This window comes from Ursus arctos, unplaced genomic scaffold (genome assembly GCF_023065955.2).
Source record: "Ursus arctos isolate Adak ecotype North America unplaced genomic scaffold, UrsArc2.0 scaffold_22, whole genome shotgun sequence".
NCBI lineage: Eukaryota > Metazoa > Chordata > Mammalia > Carnivora > Ursidae > Ursus > Ursus arctos.
Genome location: NW_026622897.1, coordinates 55,747,034 through 55,769,682, shown reverse-complemented (window position 1 = coordinate 55,769,682; position 22,649 = coordinate 55,747,034). Strand labels below are relative to the sequence as shown.

The 22,649-nt window shown below is 43.6% G+C and overlaps 2 protein-coding genes across 4 annotated transcripts in view; one reads left to right on the top strand and one right to left on the bottom strand.

The window, feature by feature from the left end:
- The window catches only part of XNDC1N (XRCC1 N-terminal domain containing 1, N-terminal like), a 39,483-nt gene extending 24,646 nt beyond the window's left edge, over positions 1-14,837 (bottom strand). Inside the window, exons 1-7 of the mRNA XM_048217093.2 lie at positions 14,535-14,837; positions 10,384-10,560; positions 8,040-8,181; positions 7,077-7,232; positions 4,644-4,822; positions 1,213-1,295; positions 799-971 (exon numbers count right to left, since the gene is read on the bottom strand). Of these exons, the coding sequence (XP_048073050.1) occupies positions 799-971; positions 1,213-1,295; positions 4,644-4,822; positions 7,077-7,232; positions 8,040-8,181; positions 10,384-10,428 (778 nt within the window). The 5' untranslated portion in view covers positions 10,429-10,560; positions 14,535-14,837. The remainder of the gene's footprint in view (positions 1-798; positions 972-1,212; positions 1,296-4,643; positions 4,823-7,076; positions 7,233-8,039; positions 8,182-10,383; positions 10,561-14,534) is intronic.
- Positions 14,838-15,218: 381 nt separating this feature from the next.
- RNF121 (ring finger protein 121) overlaps positions 15,219-22,649 on the top strand; it is a 77,789-nt gene continuing 70,358 nt past the window's right edge. The window contains exon 1 of one of the 3 annotated variants that reach the window (XM_026517992.4): positions 15,219-15,317. In XM_026517992.4, the coding sequence (XP_026373777.1) occupies positions 15,255-15,317 (63 nt within the window). In that variant the 5' untranslated portion in view covers positions 15,219-15,254. The remainder of the gene's footprint in view (positions 15,318-22,649) is intronic. The other 2 variants (XM_044390910.3, XM_057317045.1) reach the window with 2 other exon arrangements.

Sequence of the window (22,649 nt, the reverse complement as noted above, 5' to 3'; positions counted from 1 at the left end):
CAAGAGCCCCAGGGTTCAAGTCCTGGTTTTGGGGGAGCCAGGGTGGCTCAGTTGGTTAGGTGACTGCCTTAGGCTCAGGTCATGATCCTGGAGTCCCAGGATCGAGTCCCACATCAGGCTCCCTGCTTAGCAGGGAGTCTGCTTCTCCCTCTGACCCTCCCCCCTCTTGTGCTCTCTCTCTCATTCTCTCTCTCAAATAAATAAAATCTAAAAAAAAAAAAACAAACCCAAATCCTGGTTTTGCCACATATTAGCTGTGTGACTCAGAATGTTTAACCTTTCTGAACCTCAGATTCTTTTGTAAAATGAGTATAACAGTATCTACTTCCTAAGTTTGTTATAAACATGAAATAGTAAAAGTGCCTTAGCCATATCTGGTGCAAAGTAGGAGCTCTGACATGTTTAATCCTTTCTTCTTTGTGATAAAACCATGCTATTCCCTTAATTTATTTCTCCAATAAGCTCCAAACACCACCACCCCGACTTAACTGTCCTACTAAATTGATCACAAAACACTAATACTGCAAGGGGCCTATATACTATGTGGTTTACTTCCTTCACTTTGAAGATGAGGGAATTGAGGCCCAAAGAAATAAGGATTCCTGACTTCAGGCCAGTGTTCTTTCAATTACTACTATACAATATTTGATTTCTCTTCCAGTAACAAGACACTGGCAATTGTCTTTTCTCCCACAGGAAGTCCCACTGGTAAGGTATCCTTGCATAGCAGCACTGGATTCAGGAAAAAGGGTGGTGCTAGGGAGAGCAAGGAACCAAAGGCAGGTGGTGGGGACTCACCTGTGGTGGCTGGCTGACTAGGACCTGGTTCCTCGGGGCTGGTTTTCGCGCCTGCCATGCTCGCGGGGGGCACCCTCCGGGCAGCTGAAAGCACCATGCGGGCTGAACGGCCCAAAGCCCCTGGCTGCAGCTGTTTCAGGATATTCTTAAGCTCTGAAATTTCCTTGGTGCTCCTGCAAGGAAACAGACAGCACTTGGTTTCATTCAGAACAGAAACTCCATTCTGCTCACCCAAGTCAGCGGCATCGAACCAAGAAAGCCCGTTTGGTCTACAGATAGGGTTTGGTCTAGAGGATGTGATTTAGTGGGGGCAAACCAGGGAGTGAGTGCCTGTGAGTGACTTGGCTGCCTTTCTTTTTTCAAGAGAAAGAACTGAGAAGTGAACAAGAGACCTCCATTCTGGTAGCTACGTACGTCTGGGGATCTGGGAAGAACGTCCTCCGAATGGAAGGATTAGCCAGCCACGGGCTAGGACCAGACTCCTGAGCATCAGAGCCCTGAGAAGAAGAAAATGGAGAAATATGAACTACAGACATTCACCACCAGGGGGCACTGCCACATAGTACCAGGGACAGTCCCAAACCTGAGGGCTTCGGCTTAATGAGTACGTATATTTGCTAATACCTTTATGTGGTACCTTTGCTTGTGTGCACTCTCACCCAGCTGTAAGATACGAGACTCAGAGATTTAGTAATTTTGTATACTTAGTTTCCCAATGCTAAGGGGTTTGTCATGATCCTGAAAGATCAAAGCATAACGTGGCTGGGAAAAAGGGGCCATGGGACTGATAACCACGTGCAAACTTTTGAGAGCATATATATATATATGGTTTCAAACAGTGCGTATATAAAATTGATTCATGTAGGTACAAAAATCATTTATCTCTCTTTATACACCTATGCGAGAGAAACTAAGTATACCCGTATGTATCTCTATATTTAAAAGTAGTTCTATTTTGAATTATTTGGGGGACATTCTTATAATTTTCTCTTCTAAATATTATTTAATAATATTGTTTCATTTCCAGTATGATTTCTTTTGTGAACTCTTTTGTTCACCTGCAACTACAAACCTACCAATTTCAGCCACCATTTCTAGCCACTGATAGGAAGAGATGTGTATGTATGTATGTGTATATAGATACCACAAGTATTAGCTTAGCCACTAGCCACTAGCCACTGTGTGTAGCCATCACAGGCATTTTATAAACCTCTCTACTGCTAACTCCAGAAATGTCTTCATGTGATAATCACACAATAGATCATTTCTACATAGATTTTATTTACGTGGTATGTGCCACAGTTTCCATCTTGTCAAAATTCAATTTCTCTGTGTCAATTCATCTGTACCTATTTCCTTTATTTTCCCAAATTTCCTTTTTCCCTTGAACTTAAAAGAACTAAAAAATTTTGTCTTTAATTTGCAGCTCTCATTCCTCTATCACAGATTCTTTTAATTAATTAATTAAGTTTTAAGTAGGCCCCGTGCCTAGCGTGGAGCCCAACGTGGGGCTTGAGCTCATGACCTTAAGATCAAGACCTGAGCTGAAATCAAGAGTTCAACGCTTAACCAACTGAGCCATCCAGGCGCCGCTATCACAGATTCTTTTAAAAGCAAACATCTTTCTTGTAAAGCATGATCTTGGCGTCATTCTGCAAGTATGAGAAGTAGTATTTTTCTTCACATCCACAGCTTGTTTTATTTATTCAAGTAATCACATTCACTGTTTAATACTTTGTAAGTGCCATCTCAGTCTCATCTTGGACCTAGCAGTAATTTTGAAATATTTTAATTTTCCAGGGCTTTAATTTTTCTTTACCTTGTCTCATAAATTTTAGAGTGAATGCTACTAGAAAGAACAACTGGATAGGTGTGGAGAGATGGTTTAACTTTAAGTGAGATTAGGAATTGGGCTCCCGAGCACATGTTAAGTGGAGTCAGGTGGCCTGGGTTCAAATCCACTCCAAGACTTATTTAGCCACGTGACCTGGGGCATCTCACTAAATTTCTCTGTGCTTCTGTTTCCTAACTGGAAAACCAGTGCCACAAAAGACCCTATTTCACAGGCCTAAAAGCCCTTATGTTTTGCTATCGCTACAATATACCATTACAATGACACAGTAGGAAAAAAGCCTACGCAATTTTAGACATCTTAAATCACAAAACTGAGTGCTACCAATCTGTTTCCCTGTGTCAACCCTCTCTTGTAGAAACATTTCGGGATCTCTTTCCCTGTGGTTTCATTGAGGTGGGTGCAATATTTCTGCACGTTGACGTTGACGTTCAACGCCTTTCTGACGTTATGGCTCTCAAGCTGCTGACTCCCCCCTCCATCCCATCAGGGTCTTAAAGGTGCAGAGTAATTAAATGGCTGACATGGAAAAGGCTCTAAGAAGCCCTTGTTCAGCCCATAATTAAGGTGACCACATGTCCTGGTTTGCCTGGGACGATGCTGTTGTCTTGATAAAATTCATAGCACTTTTTTTGCGCTCCAAGTGTCTCCGAGTTTGGATGGTAAATTTTATGGTGCTCCTATCTACAACTTGCCCCTGAACGGTAAGTTATTCTACAAGCCTACTTTGTTCTATGCTCTGTTCTAGTTGCCAGGAATCAGTGTGGAACAAGACAAACAGGTCCCTAATCTTGCAGAGCTTGCATTTTATTGGAGCCGTGGGGTTGTGGCTCCACTCCCTCAGCCCCGGGGCACCGTGCGGAGCTCTGGCAGGACATGGAACTGTGTCCACTGGTCCTGCGGCAGTTTTTAGCCTTTCCTGTGAAGGAGGAGGAAATCACAGAGCAGGCTTTACTCTGTCTCTGTCCTCTGGGTCTCTCCCGAGGCTGTACGACAGAAGCGTCTCCTCCTCCTCTTCCATTTTCTCTTCCCAATGCCCAGTCTCGTTTTTCTCAGTAACTGCGACAGGAATGACACCTGTGACATTCACTCCTGGGGCTGAACTTCTGGTTATGTCAGATGTTTGGAGCGTCTAAAGACGCACTGTGTGCATAGGAAGCGCTGTGGTACAATGATAGGAGACTTGGTTTCTAGTCCCTCTTCTGCTCGGATTCACGGTGTGAATTTGACTGTGGAAGTTTCCCTAGCTGAGCTGTAGAATGAAGTGCAGAATGTGGCTTGATGATCTCCATGTACTTTTTCACGTCTAGAATTCTATGACTCTAGCTTGTGTGGTTCTGTCTTTGTACTTGTTTGGAGGGAATTATGATGGAGGGTACTGGAAAGGTAAAGGAAGACACCAGGGACAAGAAAGCAGGAGTCCCAATGGGCTTAGAAGGAAAAAATAACTAGCAAACTGGCTGAGAAGAGGGGAGCTAAACTGACCAGATACCTATCCATTTTCTCTTAGCAGTATGTGTGTGCTGTACAGGGAGAGAAAGCAGGAAAACATGAAATCGCAGAGCACGTATCTAAGATTCTAATTGGCTCTCCTGGCAGGGGGGTCAGGCAACAACAATGACAGAGAGACAGTGAGTGAGCCCTGGGACGTGCAGGTGCCAGAAGGAAAAGTCTGATGAAAGCTATAGCCCGCAGGAACCTACACCCAAAGCATGAGATTAAGTTTAAATCCAAAAAGAGACTTCGTTCTTGCTAAACAACAAGGGGTCCAACAGCTTTGTGGACACTGTACTGAAGGCTCGCTCCCTTGACTCTCCCACGGGTGAGAGGGGAGAAGAGGCGTTCACTCTTACCTGTAAGAAAGGGTAGCAAGCCCGTTTATGTTTTTATTTGAGCAAGTGTGTGTATGTCCCTCAATCAAGCACCAGCTTTCTAATGAGAAACTGAAAAAAAGTGGGAAAATACCAAGTCCTTGTTCCACAATTGTACATACCTGGCTCAGTCTAGAGCTCTCGGGGGCCAAGGAACCCCTCACGGGGTCATCTAAGGAGTCCAGGGAGGAACACACCCGGAGGAAGGCCAGGCCAAAAGACTGCTGACGTGTGAAGGGTTGGGAGCAGGTCAGGCGAAGTCGATCCCATGACTCACCTGAGGCTGGCGCCAGGAAATCATCTCAAGGGAAAAAGAAAGAAAATGAAAGGGAAAGGAAATGCGTGAACGGAGAGGAGAAAGGAAGAGAAGGTCAATAGTGAGGAGAGGAAAGAAAAGACGGGACCATATAGTGTAAACTCCAATAAAAGGAAGAATGGAGGTCATCAGTAACTGGCCCCTTAGGCCTCGGTGCTCAGAGTCTGGCAGTGCCAAGCAGGCCAGTCAAGGTGTGCTCAGACCCGGTGCCCTGCCTTTCCACTTTCGCTCCACTGTCGGGGTTCCACACTGTGCCCAGCACGAGCACATCCTCATTCTACACCTCTCCAGGGACCTTCTCAATGTCTCATTTTGACAGGAGGTACCTGCAGTGCTGGGGTCTGAGCTGAACGCTTGCCCGGTGGGTTAACTGAGCTGCACCTACCCCTCCCGGACCATGAGACCTCAGCTTCCCCCACAGCACCCTATGACCTTCAGACTCACTTCCAGCGTGACATACCAGTACTGTAAACCCTTCTCATCTTTAATTCCCAGCACTATCTGGTAGGACCTTGTCTCTGCACCTCGGGTGCCCCTCCCATATCACACTTCCTTCACAACATTACAAACACCTCCGTGTCAACAGGGACAAATCTTACTAGACTGTAAATCCCCAGAGGCCAGGAATCAGGTCTCGTGTTTCTTCTGCAGTGCCTAGTGAACACAGAGATCTGCATAGACTGGAACTCAGGAAACACTGTATACTGCCTCATTATATCCATCCTATAGCTTTCCGTCACCTACATAAACATTTATTCTATACGAACACGTATACAGTGGTCCATCCTTATCTGCAAGGCACATGTTCCAAGACCTCCAGTGGATGCCTAAAAGCCACAGATAGTACCAAACACTGTATATACTGTTTTTTTCCTATATGTACATACCTATGATAAAGTTGAATTTATAAATTAGGCACAGGAAGAGATTAACAATAACTAATAGGGGCGCCTGGGTGGTGCAGTCGTTAAGCGTCTGCCTTCGGCTCAGGGCGTGATCCCGGCGTTATGGGATCGAGTCCCACATCAGGCTCCTCCGCTAGGAGCCTGCTTCTTCCTCTCCCACTCCCCCTGCTTGTGTTCCCTCTCGCTGGCTGTTTCTCTCTGTCAAATTAATAAATAAAATCTTTAAAAAAACCCCCAGTAATAACTAATAATAAAATAGAGCAATTATAACAATATACTTTAATAAAAGTTAGGTGAATGTGGTCTCTCTCTCTCAAAATATCTTACTGTACTCTACTTACCCTTTTTCTTTTTTTTTTTTAAAGATTTTTTATTTATTTATTTGACACAGATAGAGACAGCGAGAGAGGGAACACAAGCAGGGGGAGTGGGAGAGGAAGAAGCAGGCTCATAGCAGAGGAGCCTGATGTGGGGCTCGATCCCAGAACACCGGGATCACACCCTGAGCCGAAGGCAGACGCTTAACAATGCTGCCACCCAGGCGCCCCTACTTACCCTTTTTCTTGTGCTGCTGTGAGATGATAAAATGCCTACGTGATCATGATGAGATGCAATGAGGTGACTGATGTAGGCAGGCCCTGTGACAGTTAGGCTACTACCTGACCTTCTGACACTATGTCAGAAGGCGCATCATGGGCTTCTGGGCTGTGGTTGACTGTAGGTAACTGAAACCATGGAAAGTGAAACCATGGATGGCGTGCGGGGTGGGGGGACTTCTGTACTCACACTAAAGTACATTTATACAAATAAAAACACTACTCACAAAGAATTCTACCTCAGCCTCCACCAAATCACATTATGTGTCAATAGAAATCATAGCTCATAAACATTCCCAGCTATCACCTAATCTCACCACAGAGAACTCATACACAACCATACCACATGGCTGTTCACTCACTACCCACCCCGTGCCCCACAGACATAACCGAGCCCATGCACAGGCCCCTCCCACAAGCCCACCTACCAGCCCAGCACCACGGCTCTCTATAGTGGGTCATCTAGCTTCGCATCACTGCATCTTTCTCATAATCTCTCTCACTCAGTCTCTCTCCCATTTCTGCTTTTGCCTCCCTTACCATTTTTATTTTTAAAGATTTTATTAATTTATTTGAGAGAGAGAACAAGCATGAGCAGGGGGAGCAGAGGGAGGGGGAGAAGCAGACTCCTTGCTGAACGTGGAGCCCAACGCAGGGCTTGATCCCAGGACCCTGGGATCATGACCTGGCTGAAGGTAGACGCTTAACCAGCTGAGCCACCCAGGCGCCCCTCCTTACCATCTTTAAACATGCGGACGCCTGAGCGATTTTTCCCCTGCTTTGAATCAGCTAGGGACATTAGCATGGTTGCAGGAAGCAGGGTGACAAAAGGTCTGTCCAGGGACCAGGAAGAACGGCCCACATCAATTTGCAGGAAAGCACAGCCACAGTTACCTAGGGACAACAGGTTGAGAGAAGAATTTAAGGGTGATGGGAAGATGCTCCCAGACTGTGCATGAGGAATTGGGTGGGAAAAGGACATTCTTCTCTTCTAGAGCTAGTTGGAGGCCCAGAAAGGTCAAGGAACACACTGAGCCAGCAACTGAAGTGGATAAGACCTCAGTCCACAGAATGACAATATGAAGGTTCACGGTGGTCCCCCCAGCCGGAAACCTTCCCTGATTCAGTAGACTTGATGCTGTCTCTGTCCTCTGGCTCTGACAGACAGTGCTAATCTCTGTCTCTATTAACCGCTGCTAAGGAGCCTGACATCTCTCTGTCCTGACAGAGCTGAGACCCATGGTCTTTGTCAGTTCTCTACTCTAGAACATTCTAAGGCCAACCTTCTCAACCCATAAATTCCTATGGAGCCTTCCCAGATTAGTGTGCAGCACTCATCCCCCAGCATGCTCTTGACAATGATATTTACAGGTGTATACAGGTCCTATTTGTTGGCAGTTATAATTATGTCAGTGTCCTAAGGCTTCCACAGACCGCTCAGATCAAAGCAGGGCAGGTATGTTGCCTAATTCAGGGAATGCTATCCCCACTTCATTCTATGTGAACAGAACCCTCAGAGTCTGCCAACACCATACACCTGTCCCAAGGGCAAGGGCCACATCTCACTTCACACCAGGAAGGGTTTATTCCATGAAAGGTGCTCAGCCAGACCGAATTGAGACACTTTGGTGGAGCATTTGGAGGGCAATGTTACTCCTGTGTCTCCCGCAGAGGTTCCCAGAGCTCCGAGAACTCACTCACCCACATCAATGTAGCCAATGGGCACTGCCCTCTCCAGCTGGAGTTCTACTTTCAGTTGCCCACTCTTGTCCTGAGGACAGCTGAGCCAAGGTCCCCTCTGACTGTCTGGGTTCAGCAAGTTCTCCACAGGATACTTGGGATCCTAAGTCAGAGAGAGAAAGAGAACATCAGGACCCTCACTGAGCCGAAAGCTAAAGAGGATGCCCATGAAGGAGGGATCCCTGCATCCCCAAACCTTTCCAGGCATTTTAATATGATAGAAAGAGTACTGGATGCGAGTTACCATGCGCCAGGGGATTTACAGACCTTTTACCTCTCCTTCATTTACCTCATCCTCTTAACACTTGAGTTTAGTGTTTAGTTTACCTAACATTATTGCTTCTTAGTTTGTTAACTGATCAGTAAACTGAAGCCTAGGTTCAGAAACTTACCCAAGGCTACAGAAGCTAAATAACTGATCAAAGTCAGAACACCTGGGTCTCTGAGTCCAGAGCTCTTACCCACCACACTAGACTATTTTTTTTCATTTATAAGGTGCTTTCACAGACATCTATTTACCTTCAAAGTAACCCTATGAGAAAAGAAAGGCAAGGGTTTTTATTATAAGTTTATAACCGATGGTTAGGAATAAAGTGATTTGTTCACAGGCAACAACAGCGGTACCAAGAGAGACATTCTCTGTTTGAATCTAAAGTTAGATTTTTTTTTTTTTTTTTTTTTTTTGTGGAAAGTCCCTGAGCAAACTACTTTCCCTCTCTGGATCTAAATTTCTTCATCTCTAAGTAAAGGGGAGGGAGACTATATTCATGGTTTTTAATTTTGTTTGAGCAATAATATCCATCCTTTTAACTGAAATCTTACTGAAGTGTGTGTGTATTTTCAACAAATGAAAACAGAGTTCTGGTTAAAACACAGGTTGGGGAGCCTAGAGACGTACACTACCCCCCCCCACCTTCAATTTCCAGAAGGGGGTGCCCACAGAGTACAGTTTGAAAACCTCAGTATTAGGTGATAAGTAATGATCTCTAGCATTTTATAAGGCTCAGTGTATGAAGAAAACCATTTAGGCTGACTATGTAGGTAAGAAGGATATGAGTGATTTTTATTTTATTTCACTTAGAAGTTCATATAGTAGTTCCTAAAGACTCTCTTAAGAGTCTTTCCGAAATGAGTGGGGATGGTTTTGACTGTCATAATGACCAAGAAGCATCGTTGTCATTGGGGTCTGGAGGCCATGGATGCTAAATATCCCATCAGGCAAATGACACTGCAATAAATGCAGACGTGTCCCACCCAAAATGCCAAGGTACCCTCTGCAGAAGACCAGGGGGACAGGAAGGGAGGAGTGGCAAGAAAGGATAAATGGATAGAAATGACAGCAGAGGAAAGGTTGGCAAGTCCCTAAGAAACACCATATTGGATCAGTCCTGGGCCCAGGGCCTGGCATCTAGATCTAATTGGGATAATAGGGATTTCCTGAAAGTGAACTTTTAGGGAGGAGGCTGAGATCACTTTTCTTTTCTTTTTTTTTTTTTTAAGATTTTATTTATTTATTTGACAGAGATAGAGACAGCCAGCGAGAGAGGGAACACAAGCAGGGGGAGTGGGAGAGGAAGAAGCAGGCTCATAGCGGAGGAGCCTGATGTGGGGCTCGATCCCACAACGCCGGGATCACGCCCTGAGCCAAAGGCAGACGCTTAACTGCTGTGCCACCCAGGCGCCCCGTCTTTTTTTTTTTTTTTAAGATTTTATTTGTTTATTTGTGAGAGACAGAGAGAGAGAGAAAGAAAGAGAGTGTGCACGCACAAGCAAGGGGAGGTCAGAGGGAGAAACAGGCTCCCCGCTGAGTAGGGAGCCCGATGCGGGACTCGATCCCAGAACCCTGGGATAGTGACCTGAGCTGATGGCAGACGCTTAACTGACTGAGTCACCCAGACATCCCTGAGATCACCTTTGATGGCAGAGGTGGTATCCTCACAGCTCAGGATGACCTTGAGTGTCCTGGTCTGCTCTCATTGACAGAGTAACTTAATTGCCCTTCTAGGGACCCTGGTAAAGACTCTGGGCCTATGGTTTTGACAGTTATCTTCAAACTAAGGGTGGAATCCTGAGGCTGTTTCCTGCTTTACCTTTAATTCCTGGGAACACTTCTTTTATGCATCTTGCATTGCTCTGGAATAACCTGAGGGCAAGAGCTGTGTGTCTTCCTTTGCCTTTGGATCCCCAAAGAAGGCACATGTCTCTTCTATTAAACTGGGAGTTTCCTGAAAGTGCAGCCAAGTCTCCTATTTTTGTCACTCCTCTCAGCCACCAAGAAAACCATCATGCCTGCTAATTAACATACCTGAGAGGAAAATGATACCACGTGGCTAATCTTTACAGGAGCCATGGTGCGCCCAGCAGCAGTCCCAAGTACAAGGCAAAAATACTTTCTCCTAAGATTTCTTCTGTCACCACTTTGGGCACTGCCTATGTTTTGGTCCCGTCAGCTTCCAGAAGAGAAAGAATCCTCGTGTTACTCCTGAAGAAGAAAACAAAAGAAAAACAAACTAGCCATGGCTGGTTCTCTGGTAATTTTTGCAGCAGTCAGTCAGACTGTTTCTGGTGCCCATGAAGGGCTTGTGGGGGCAGTGGGCAGGGAACAGATCTGGACCAGGGGGTGAGATTCCAACAAACGTGAAATGACTGGAATGCAACCACAGGGCAACAGAGAGGCAAGGACAAAATATGTTAGCATGGTAACGTAGGTGAGCTCCCAAGGGCATGAATTATGTCTTAAATCATTCACCTTTATACCCCTAGAGCCTAGCACATCGCAAAGATGCAACAAATGTTCAACTATATATACAGATCTATCGATTTTTGTCTTCCCTTTAAAATCAATCTTCTTAAATCAATGTTCAACTATATATACAGGTCTATCGATTTTTGTCTTCCCTTTAAAATCAATCTTCTTAAATTTGTTTTTCATTGTTACTCCCCTACTAGGAATCTTCAATAGCTTGCTTATGTTTTCAAATCCCTTTTTACATGGTAGGTACTTGATAAATATTAATGCAGCTTGGCCCCTCGAAGCATCTACAATGTAGAGCTCTACATTTTCTGCTTCATCTGCTCCTATTCCTTTCATCAGAGGATGTGTTTTACCTCTCATTGTTTTGTTTATTTAATACTGAAAGTTCATGATGGGTATTTGTACTTTTTCTTTGGCCAAACTTTTTATGGAATATTTGAAATATATGCAAAAACGTACATGTTAGTATAATGGACTCTTACCCATCCATCACGTAGCTTCAACAGTTCCTTGGCTAGAGGTGTTTTAAAGTTGTCTGAATGCCTTTAGGTGGGATCTCTCTCCAAATATTTATACCCTGCCCTTTTTACCCATGTTTGTTACCCATCTGGCCCCTGAGAATGAGTCCCTGATAAATTCTTGGCCATAATGTTTGGTGTTCTTGCCTCCTTCCCTGATAATGAGTCCCTGATAAATTCTTGGCCATAATGTTTGGTCTTCTTGCCTCCTTCCCTGCTCCCTTAGCCCCCAAATTTCCCCCTATCTTCAAGACTTTCTTCATGCCATCACCTCTGCTTGGAATGCTCTTTCCCTTTTGCACTTATAAAATTGAATGCATCTTTGATGTTCAAATATCACCTCCCCCTCAACCAGCTCAAGTGATAGTTCCAGCCTCTTGATTTTGTGTTACAATTATCTGAGTATATGTCTTATGTCCCTTGACCAACTGCAGGCTCTTGGAGGACAGGCTTCATGTCTAATTCATTTCTGTATCCTCAACATAAGAGGGAGAAACAGATTAGCAACGTCTGCTGAATGAATGACCATAAGAATTGAGCTCCAATGGGCCAGGAGTCATGGAGTGCTCATAGTGGGGCAGACTGCTGTGACAGTGGTAACAGTTAGTGAAGGTCATCCAAAGGTCAAGTACTCCTCACAGGTCACATTCAATATGGTGCCATGGCTTCAAAGAGAGAAGAATGCAAGATGAGTCCCGAGTCACCTTTCCAGGCCTGCAGTTTAATTAGAGTTGATTATTCCCAGTATAGGAACTCACTGAACTTCAGCAGTTTTTTCTACTCTCTGCATACAGAGACATATTGGATATATAAAGATAAATGATATAGTCTCTGTTTTGGAGAAACTCCCAGTATCCATTTGTGATTTGATGTGAAAACTCCACCATCTCTCATCACTAACATACAGATGATAGACTTGGCCATCATATACTATACTATAGTATACTCAAACTATACTCCAGGCTTGGGGACCCTGAAGCTGTCCATCTTGGATATTTTATTTAGTTAATATTTTGGGGGTGTCTGGTAGGTACCAGGCCCTGTACTGGTACTGGATACACAATGATGAGTAAGATATATATAATCTCTTCATGAAGATCATGGTCTATCAAATTGTTTGCAGTTCTCCAAGATTAAGTGCTTTCCAACCTCCTTGTGCTTGTATATACTGTTGTTCTTTTTTTTTGGCAATGGCATGTTTACCCTCTGTGTCACCCCACTAAGTAGTGAGCACTCTGAGGATGTGGAATTTTGTCATGTTCATCATTTCCCACACCTCAGGGAGGTGCTGAAACATGGTAGGCATAAAAAGCCATTGAAAAGAGTAGTTTATTAGGTCAATATAATTCCAGTCAGAATTTCAGCAGAGGTTTCCGGCAAACATGACAAACTCATCAACCAATAAAGGGCCACAAATTGATAAAATTCTAAAAAGACAAATCAAAAAGATTCCAGAAACACACTCATATAAATAGGAATTTACAGCCTGTTGACTGTAAGATAGAACAGAACCATGAGTCTGTCAAAAAAAAAAAAAAAAAAAAGATGAAGTAACAAATGGTGTTCAAAAAATTGGTCCACTTGTGAAGAAAAATAAAAGTAGATCCCTATCTCACAGCATATTTAAAAAATTATAATCAAATGGATCAAAGATGGAAACACGAAAAATACTTTAAGGTAACAAAAACAAGGTTAAAATAGAAATGACTGGAAGAAGATATCTGCAACACACAAAAACTTGGATAGTATTCAGGATATATATTTTTAAATATTACAAATTGGTATGAAAAGGGCAAACAGTCCAATAGAAAACTGGAGAGAAGATAGAAATACAATTCACTAAGACCTGAATGACCAAGAATCCATACTAAAAAAAAATCCTCATACTTCCTGGAAGTAAGGAAATTGCAAATACTTTTCCTCTAAGACCAGAAAAAATTTAAAAATTTAAAAATGAAAAAGTCTACAATGTAAAGGATTGGCAATAACATGGGGAAACTGGCCCTCTCATAAACACTTCCAGCCCATCTTAATTCCGACTAGCTACATTTCAAGAATAGGCACTTATGTGTGGCTTGTAGTTAACTTATTTGAACAGTGCAGCTCTAGAGGAACTCACATGTATACAGACACATGCAATATTTCTAATAGCAAAAAACATAAAATTCTAATGTCCATTAGTTGAAGAATGGATAAGCGGAATGGTAAAATACTATATATTATAATGGAACACTACCTAAACAGTTAAAAGAAATGAATTAGATGTAAAAATACATAAACATGGACAGTCCTCAAAAAATATAGTGAAAGAATAAGTTACAGAATGATATAGAAAATAGCACTTATTTTCATCAAAAATCAAAATGAAATAATGCAATTACATTGTGAATACACAGAATTTTTCTCAATGGACTGGGAGAATACCCAGCTAATTATGATAATCCTCGTGTCTGGGAAAGATGAAAGGGTAATGGGTCTGAGAGTAGAAGACACAAATACATTCAACCTTTATCCGTATTATTTTATCTTTTTTAAAAAATGAGGATACAAATATATCATGATGTCAATACTCAACCTGGGGTGATTGGGTTATAAGGTATTTATAATATTCTCTGCATTGTTTCACATGATAAAAATAATTCCCATTTTAAGTGAATAAGATGCCTGTAGATGGTGTAAATATTACCCTGTAACTTCCCGTTGGTCCTAAAATAAAGTTGACAGGCACTCTATTCTGAGTCCACTGGTCATCCTAGCACTATTCACCCCCACTGATCCAGCTGGGACGCCCAGGGGGTAAGGGTGCAGGGGCCATAGGTTTGTAAGGTGTTGGGTCCGGAGTACAGATAACAGGGGATTGGAAATGAGTTAGGAAGCTTTAAATTGCGGTGCAGCACAGAGAATAATGTGTAAAGGCGGGGGTAAAGTTAGGAGCTGCGGACGCACGATGTATGGTAAGAAAGTGTACGAAGATTTGTAAAGCGACCCTAAGGCGTGAGAGCGCAAGAAGCAGTTTGGGGGCCGTGGAGGTCCCGCAAGGCTCTTCTCTCAGCTTCAGGAGGCTGAGCCCCGCAGCCACTTGCCCCGCACCTCGCGACGCGCTGTTCCGTGAATTCCTTGACGGCCACCCATTGTCGGCAACTCTCCTCCCACCCATCAACAACCCCCGCCAAGACCCCTCACCCAGGACAATGGACCTCGAAGAGCCACCGCTGCCTCAGATCGTGGACGACAAACCCAATCTCCCGCCAATTCGGCCCTCTGACCTCCGCCTTCTGACCTGGAGCACAACTCTTACGCCTCCCCAAGTCCGGGAATTTGTTCTGTGGCCTCAGAAAGCCGCTGTTTCTGAAAGATGACTCCCATCGAGGCAAGAAGACGTGTTATACTCAGCAAAATACATTCGTGTGTATCTATGTATGTTTTATGTCTATTTTAAAAATGTATATTTTATGCAAATTTCCACTCACTAAAATCTCTCCAGAACTCGGAACTTAAACTTCCGGGTCGATTCAATGCATTCTGGGAAATGTAGTCCTCAGCCTCCACGCTTCACTCCTTGGAGCTCAGAGTGAGGGAGCGTCGCGAAAGTTGACGGTTTAGAGACTCTTCTCTTTGGCTGTCCAAAGGGGAGAATTGGTGAAATATTTGCACTGAAAATAATACAAGGCCAATTTCCCTTTTTTCAAGATACCTCCTCCACCGAAGCTTGGACGTGCATGGAAACCTTCCCTCCTTGACCTTTAAGGAGTAGAAGGTAGATGATCTCTTAGTCTCTCAGCGCTCCGCCTGTCTTAATGCCCCGCCCCCCTGCTGGAGCTTGAGCCGCCGATTGGCTAGGAGCACTTGAGCGGCGGAAGCAGCTGGCTCGCGCGGGGACGGGGGAGGGGGAGAGTTGTGAAGATGGCGGCAGTGGTGGAGGTGGAGGTTGGAGGAGGTGCTGCCGGGGAACGGGAGCTAGATGAGGTAAGAAGAGTTCAGAGTCAAGGAGGGAAGAGGCTCAGGCTGAAACTGAAGGGAGGGGAGGAGAGGTATCGGGACTAGGGTCCTAGGGGTGGCGGGAAGGAGCCAGCTGGGGGGCGGGTGCGCGGAGAGGGAAATCAGAGGTACCCTGGACTCGGGGACTCGGAGGCGGTCATGGGGGTAAAAGACTTGCAGTAACCTCAAGGGTGGAGATGGAAGATAGGGAGAGAAGCCAGATGGGATGTGGGCGTTAAGATTTGAGATTATTAGCTGGGGGTCCTTGGGTAGGACTGAAGGGCTGAGAGGTAGCTTGAGTTGGAGGGGCGTGGACTTCTGTAAGGGAAGGCCGGGCTTTCGCTGTGGGAGAGTCAAGTCTAGGTTTGGGGTGGGGGCTGGGGACACGGACCGGGGAAGAGTGCTAATCTACTAGTATTATAGAGTTATTTTTATGTAAGAACAATTTTATTTATCTTCTAGGACTTTGTACATAATGTGTACTCAGTAAAGTTTTGGGCACTGAATGGATGAATGGTTATATGCCAGAATTCATCCATTCACTCATTTAACAATACATATCATCTTTGTGCTGAGTCCTGGGCTAAGTGCTAGGAACATAGGGTCCCTCCCACTGAAGAGCCCACAGCCTAGTGGTGGGAGACACACCAGGAAGACTAGTCACTGCATCAGAGGTATAATGATGGCACTGAAAAGAGGGGACCAATTCAGTTTGGGCTAGGGAGGGGTTCCCAGAGGAACTATGGGGTAAACGATTCTCTATTTCTGACTCCTAAACGTATGAGTTCTTTGAGGGTGAGCTTCTTGAGGATGTATGTCCCCTTTACCTGTTTAAGAGGCATTTAACAACTGATGTATTCAGTTACCAGTGGTCCTTGAATCACTAGGAGGAAAGAGACATTGTGTTTGAAAGGAATGAAGGGACAGTGCTGAGTAGTGAAGAGAAGGTGAGAAAGGAAAGGGAGATGATTCTGAGGCCAAAGGTACATTCAGAACAAGGGGTGCTTGTGGCCTTGCACAGGACAACATATAGACAGCACAGAGGGATGGGAGGAAGGGGATTGATTGTCAGGAATGGAATGAAGGGAATCTATGAGGAATCAGAATCTTAGAGGCGCTGGCTGTGTTTTGGGGGTGGGTGACTGGGGGAGAGGCTCAGAGAAAGGGAGTAGAAGTGGACTTAAGTCAAGACTGTTGTTTGGTGGTGGGAAGACTTGGTGGACTTGGTTTACCTGATTGGGATCATTAAGGTGGAAGGAGACTGAGTAACCAACAGGTGGTTAGAGCAGGGGGAGATTTTTAAAGAAGCATTTTTAGACCTATGCCTCCCAACCACTAGAGGTGTTTGGATACCACTCGGTTGGTGACAAGGGGTGGTTGTGGAAATGACCTCCAAGGCCCCTTCCAGATCTAAGTTTCTATGATTACAGTTGGCTGTGGTTCAGTGAGATATATTTGAAAGTACCCCGGAAAAAGTAAATACAATATTGAAGTAATTACATATGGTTTGTTAGTCATGAGCTCTCCTTTGAGGGAGGCTAATTTCAGTTACCTATATCAGGGTTCATTGAGATAAAGAGCAAAAGTATTAGCAGAGGAGAAAACAGCTTAAAGTTTTATTGTAAGACATTTTTGATTTTTGCTTCTTTGCTTTTCTTTCCTAATGTTTTAAGAGCTTAAGAACTTCTAGTTGTATAATATACTTATTATGAGTATATTATAGACTTAGAGTGTCATGCCTAGAGGTCAGCTTTATATGTAACCACTAGCATCCATCCCAGAAACTTCTGTTACTTGTTTTATTTACTGAGAATATAATCTATGGTCTGGAAATTCTGTGTGGACTGATTCTATCTTTTGTGTGTTTAAGGAAATAACTCTGAGAAGTAGGAACAGTCAGTAATCCCTTCAAGCTCCCTCCCCCTAAACAAACAAAAAACCAGGGGTCTGGTATAGGCAGACCTTAATTTATGTGATACTAAAGTCTATGCAGCTGTTTTCTAGCAGCCTTAACTAGTGAAGAAAAAGGTGAAATCCATCCTTATAATTTGTAATTATGGAGGTCTGCTGTGTGTTATGCACTGGCAATTCAAAGGTAAGACAGGATCTTAACAGACTTAGAGTGTAGGGAAGAGACATGCAAATAGCTCTATAGTGCTAGATAATTGTTACAATGGAAGTGTGTAAAAAATTCAATGGGGCAGGCACTTGAGTCTGCTGGGGGGAGTCCGTAAAATCTTTGTGATAGAGATGGGCTTTGAGCTGAAAAAATAAAGGTTGGGTTTACAAAGAAGTAGTGACTTGCATATGGCGGCAGAGTTGTCTCCCTGTAACCCTTTCTGTTTGGTAGAGAGACTACTGTGGGGCCCAGATAACGGTAATGGATAGCCTAACTAAGACACAGTTGGTGCTCTATGCCACTTCTTTGGGAAGATTGCACATGCTGTGGTTTTGTTCTTCAGGATATTGTACTTGTGTTTACCAATATCAGATGCCATTAGTATGATAAGTGGTCTGGAGTATCAGCCATCAGCTCATTCATTTCTTTCCTCTTTTGTCTTTTCATTATTTGCTTCTCTAGTAATTGAGGTAATTTAGACTTTGCTAAGTGCTTCTCTTGTGTTGCAGAGGTGTATGGAAAAGAGGGTTTAGGAAATGAGCTACTGGTGGAAAAGGTTAGTGTTTATTGAGTCCTTACCATAAACCAGCATCTGTTTAAAGTCCTTTACTTGCATTATCTCATTCACTACTAATAGCAGCCCTGTGAGTTAGGTGGTATTAACTGTGTTTTATACATGAGGAGATGAGGCTAAAGAGACTGGCGTAACTTTCCTAGGATTCCACAGTTTGTGAGCTGGGAGGCGCAGATTCGAACCCAGGTCTGCCTGTGCTATCCTGAGCTGTGCTGTGTGGAGCACCTTGGTTCCATTTCTCCATTATTTGTGCTCTGGGGGTAGGTAATTTAAAACTGCATGGTCTTATGATCTCATGTGAAAATTGATACAGTACATTTCATAAGTGACTATGATTCCAAAGAGTATTTTGAGTCTCACATTTGTGACAGTAATTTTACTATTATTCCCCATTTATGATCAAGAAAGTTGAGGTTCAGAGTATTATGAGACTGCCAAGGATCTTGTAACTACTAAGTGGTATTGCTAAGATTTAAACCCATTTTGTTTTCCAGATTCCAAAGTTTTGTTTCCCCTCAGTTTAAAGACCTAAACTGCAGACTCATCTAACCAAGTAACTACCCCTTTCTTTATATTCAGAAGTTTCATCTCCAAAACACGAAGTAGCATTTCATTCCTGAGAGGTGTAAAGTAAGGGTTAACCAAAGGAATATTGTTTTTTCTATATAGGTCCTTTAATTTACTGATAATTTTATTCTGCTGAATTCCCCCCCTCCCCCCCAAGGGAGGCGCGATTAGCTTAGTGGTGTTTAGGGAGATGAGAGATGGGTGTCTAGCCAGCTCAGGCTAGGTATTAAATAGGCTGTGATAACTGGTTAAACTCAGTTCTTGCTCTCAACTTGCCAAACCACATGGTGCTGGAGGATGTTAGGATAAAACATGGTTACGAGATAGGTGGCCCAGAAGCAGGCTTATGTCTGGAGCCAGTGAGTTCCTCTTGGAAGGTGTAGCTGGCCAACCTCAGAGAGGAATTGGAGGCATCATTTTGGCACAGAGAGCTGGCTTGGGACCTAAGGTAGAGAAAGCATGTCAACATCCAATCAGGGCCAGCCGGCCTGCCTGGCCAGTGCCTGTGAATTCTGGATGCGTCTCCTCCCAGTGCTTGTTCATCTGCCAGAATGATGTGATATCGTGCAGATCAGTGAGTAGTTTCCTGCTCAAGTTCAAAGCAAGTATCCCAGTCTACAACCAACTTGAGGTATTGTTGCCTCAAGTGTGTAATTTACCTCATCTGGGCCCTATTTTATTCTTGTTAAAAGAGGAGATTGAACTAGATTGGTGGTTTTTAAACCTTTATTTAGCCACAATACCTTTTATTCAAGCAAAATCTCTCTTTGGAGCCTTGGGGTCCTTGAGGGGACTCAGTACCTCTCGGGTGTCTTAAGACACACTTTGTTAATCAAGGAGCTCTCTCTTACTGCCCACTGATTGGATGACCCTATTCTTTGTTCCTTCAGCCTCCCCCCCATACTTCCTCCTAGCCCAGGGCTTCCAAGTATTATTTTGTCTGTCTTTCCCACTAGACTCTTAGCTACATGAGAGAGCAGAGTCCAAGTCTGTCTTGCTCATTGTTAAAGTTCTTTTCCTCAGCATGCTGCCTGGCATACAACAGGCTCCTACTAAGTGTTTGATAATTATTATTTTTGAGTAATAGTAATAATAGCTACCAGTTAGTGAATGTTTATGATATGTCAGCTCCTCTACTTAGTAGTACGTGGTTTTTTTATTGAGTGTTTACAACATCCCTATGAGGATGGACTAAGTCATGTTTAAAACTCTTTCTTCTTCTGCCAGAAACCATGTTTCTGGTTACTGCCAGGTCTTTGCTGGTACTGTCCTGTCTGCCTAGAATGCCTATCCTTTCCCTCTGTATGTTTCTAAATCTACCTGTATTTCGGATTCTAGTCCAAGGCTGTCTTGACTTCTAGAACTATTCTGATCTACATTGATGTCTTCTTTCCCTGCCTTTGATGGTTTTCTCTGTGTGCATTTATAAATTCATCAGCCTTTTCTGAAGCCCCTTCTGTGTGCCAGGCACTGTTCTATGCTTGAGAACACCAAGACGGAGAAGGTGTGATAATTGGCTTCGTGGAGTTCATGGACTAGCATGAGAAGGACTGATAAGTACAAAAACATGTCACAGGTACTGTGCTAGGCAGTGGATGTGGTGGGTACATCAAGGAGAAAGTGGCAGTTCATGTCATATCTCCTCTTCCCCGCTAGACTGGTAAACCCCTAGCAGGGAGGCTGTAGAAATCCCTTGCTTCCTCGAAGTAGGCTTTGTTTTTTTGTTTTGTTTTGTTTTGTTTTGTTTTTCCTCCTGTGGGTCTCTCCCTATAGACATTTGATAAATGTTCCTTGTTTCCAGGGGTTTTCTTCTTTAGCGATTTTTGGCTTTGGCCAAAAATCTTATTGAGGGATTGAGGTATGTGTGACTGAAGTTTAATCTTGGATATCTGACCATTTATCGTTGGATTCTTTTTTAGGCATGTAAAATGAGTAATAGCATAGTGTAGTGGGAAAAAAACAGTAGTAAACAATACACTTAGGTTCTAGACTAGGAATAGCAGATCTGTTTTATCTCAGAGACAGTCAAATGATAATAGATGCTTAGAAGGCTGTGTTGAGGAGGATTCTGAGACCAGGGCTCAGCAAGTGAGTGCTGAAGGTGAAATAAGATAGAGTACTTAGTCTGTGCCAGGTCCTGCACTGAGTGTTTCATATGCATTATCTAGTTTAATACCAAAACCTTACAGTAGGTACTGTTATGGTTATCCCCATTCTACAGATGCGGAAACTGAGGTATAGAGAATTTAAGTAACTTGCCCAATGTTATACAGCTAGGTAAGTGACAGAGCTGGGGTTCAAATCCAAGATGACTCCAGCACCTATGCTCTTAACCACTCTGGGCTCTGTGAGTACTGTGTACTTCTAATACTGCCCTACACTGGACATTTCTACGTATGTATGTGACTTCATTTACAGAGGTAATTTGGGGTCATGCGTTTGTCTGTCTCCCATGAGATTAGGTTCTCCTTGAAAGCCCTATCCATCCTTATATTCCTGGTGCCTGGCAAAGAGTATGATTCAGTAAATGCGTGAAGATGTGAATTCCTGAAAGATTTCAACCTCTCTGTACCTCATTTCTCCATCTGTGAAATGATAGGTTTGGACTTAGATGATGTTTTAGAGAATCTCTTGCAGCTTTGCAAGTCCTGGATCCCGGTATTTTATCCTGCCTGTGTTTCCTACAGTTCCTGTCAGGTACTCAGGTACTATTTCTATCGGTAAATACTAGCGAATGACTGAATGAATAAATGTATAATTATTGTGCTAATAATATTAAGTAGAGAGAAAGAAAAAATGGTGATAGGGAAGTTGTAGACAAAAAGGCCTACATATAACCCTTGACTTTTTTTTTGTCTCATACTTTGGCAGATACCCTGTCTGCAGACAGTGTTTCCCATTTGGTTTCCCATTACACCTCCTGTCCCCAGCTCACTCTTGTTTTTTGCAAGTCACTTTTCGGTTAAGCTTATATCTTAATAACTTATCTACTTCCAGAAGGAGTTTGAGGTGTCATCTGGTCAATAAAGGGGGATAGGAGAGAGAGAAGGAAAAGATGAAAAGGAATGTTCTAACTCCTTGAATGCAGGGACTGTCTGTCTTTTTACATTCTCAGTGGCTTACCCAGTGCTTGGCATATAGCAGACATCAATATATTTATTGCATAAATGAGAGGGGCGCCTGGGTGGCTTAATTAAGCATCTGACTCTTGATCTCAGCTCAGGTCTTGATCTCAGGGTCATGAGTTCAAGCCCCATGTTGGGCTCCACTCTCGGCTTGGAGCCTACTAAAAAAAAAAAAAAGATATCGTAAATGAGAATGCTTATAGGTGTGGGTTCTGCTCAGGGTGAAGGAAGTATTGACTCAATAGCAAAGGTCAACTGACACACTTAACTGTCAGTTCTTGAAGTAACATAATAGCACTTGATAGCATTTGCTTTTAAACTGCTTATGAAGCATTTCCATTTGTAATTAATGGCATATTGCTCCTTACCAGTGAGTCATAGGCACAGAATCTGAGGACTTGCTCTCTGCCCCAAAGTACCCTATATAGATTTCTGTCAGCACTTACCATGTTGTATTGTTCGTCTCCCTGATTGGGCAGTGAACTCCTGGAGGGGACGACCATGTCATTTTTCATTTCTGTGTTCTAGCACCTAATCTCTCACAGTGGCTAGCACAGATATTCAAATGTTTATTGAACTTGAATCTCAAATCCAGTCCATCACCTATGTTGAACATCCCCAGCAAGTGATCACTCCTGGTCTATGTTTAAACCCCTCTAATGGTAGGGAGCTTTTTTCCCTGTGGTCAGCCTGTTCTCTCTTTGAATATCTCTGTTGCAATATTCTTCAAATTGGGCTAGAATTCTTATTTCTGTAGCTTCAGCTTTTTAGTACTCGTTCCTTTTCCTAGATCCTGCTTCTTTGCATCTTTGACCAGTGAAAGCACATGCAAGCACAGGCACTGCCAGAGGCTGCCTCTGGGGTGTGTAGGCTCAATTCACATGGGGCTGTTTGTCCTGAAGGCCTAGTCCATGAAAGCCAACCCAAGATAGTCC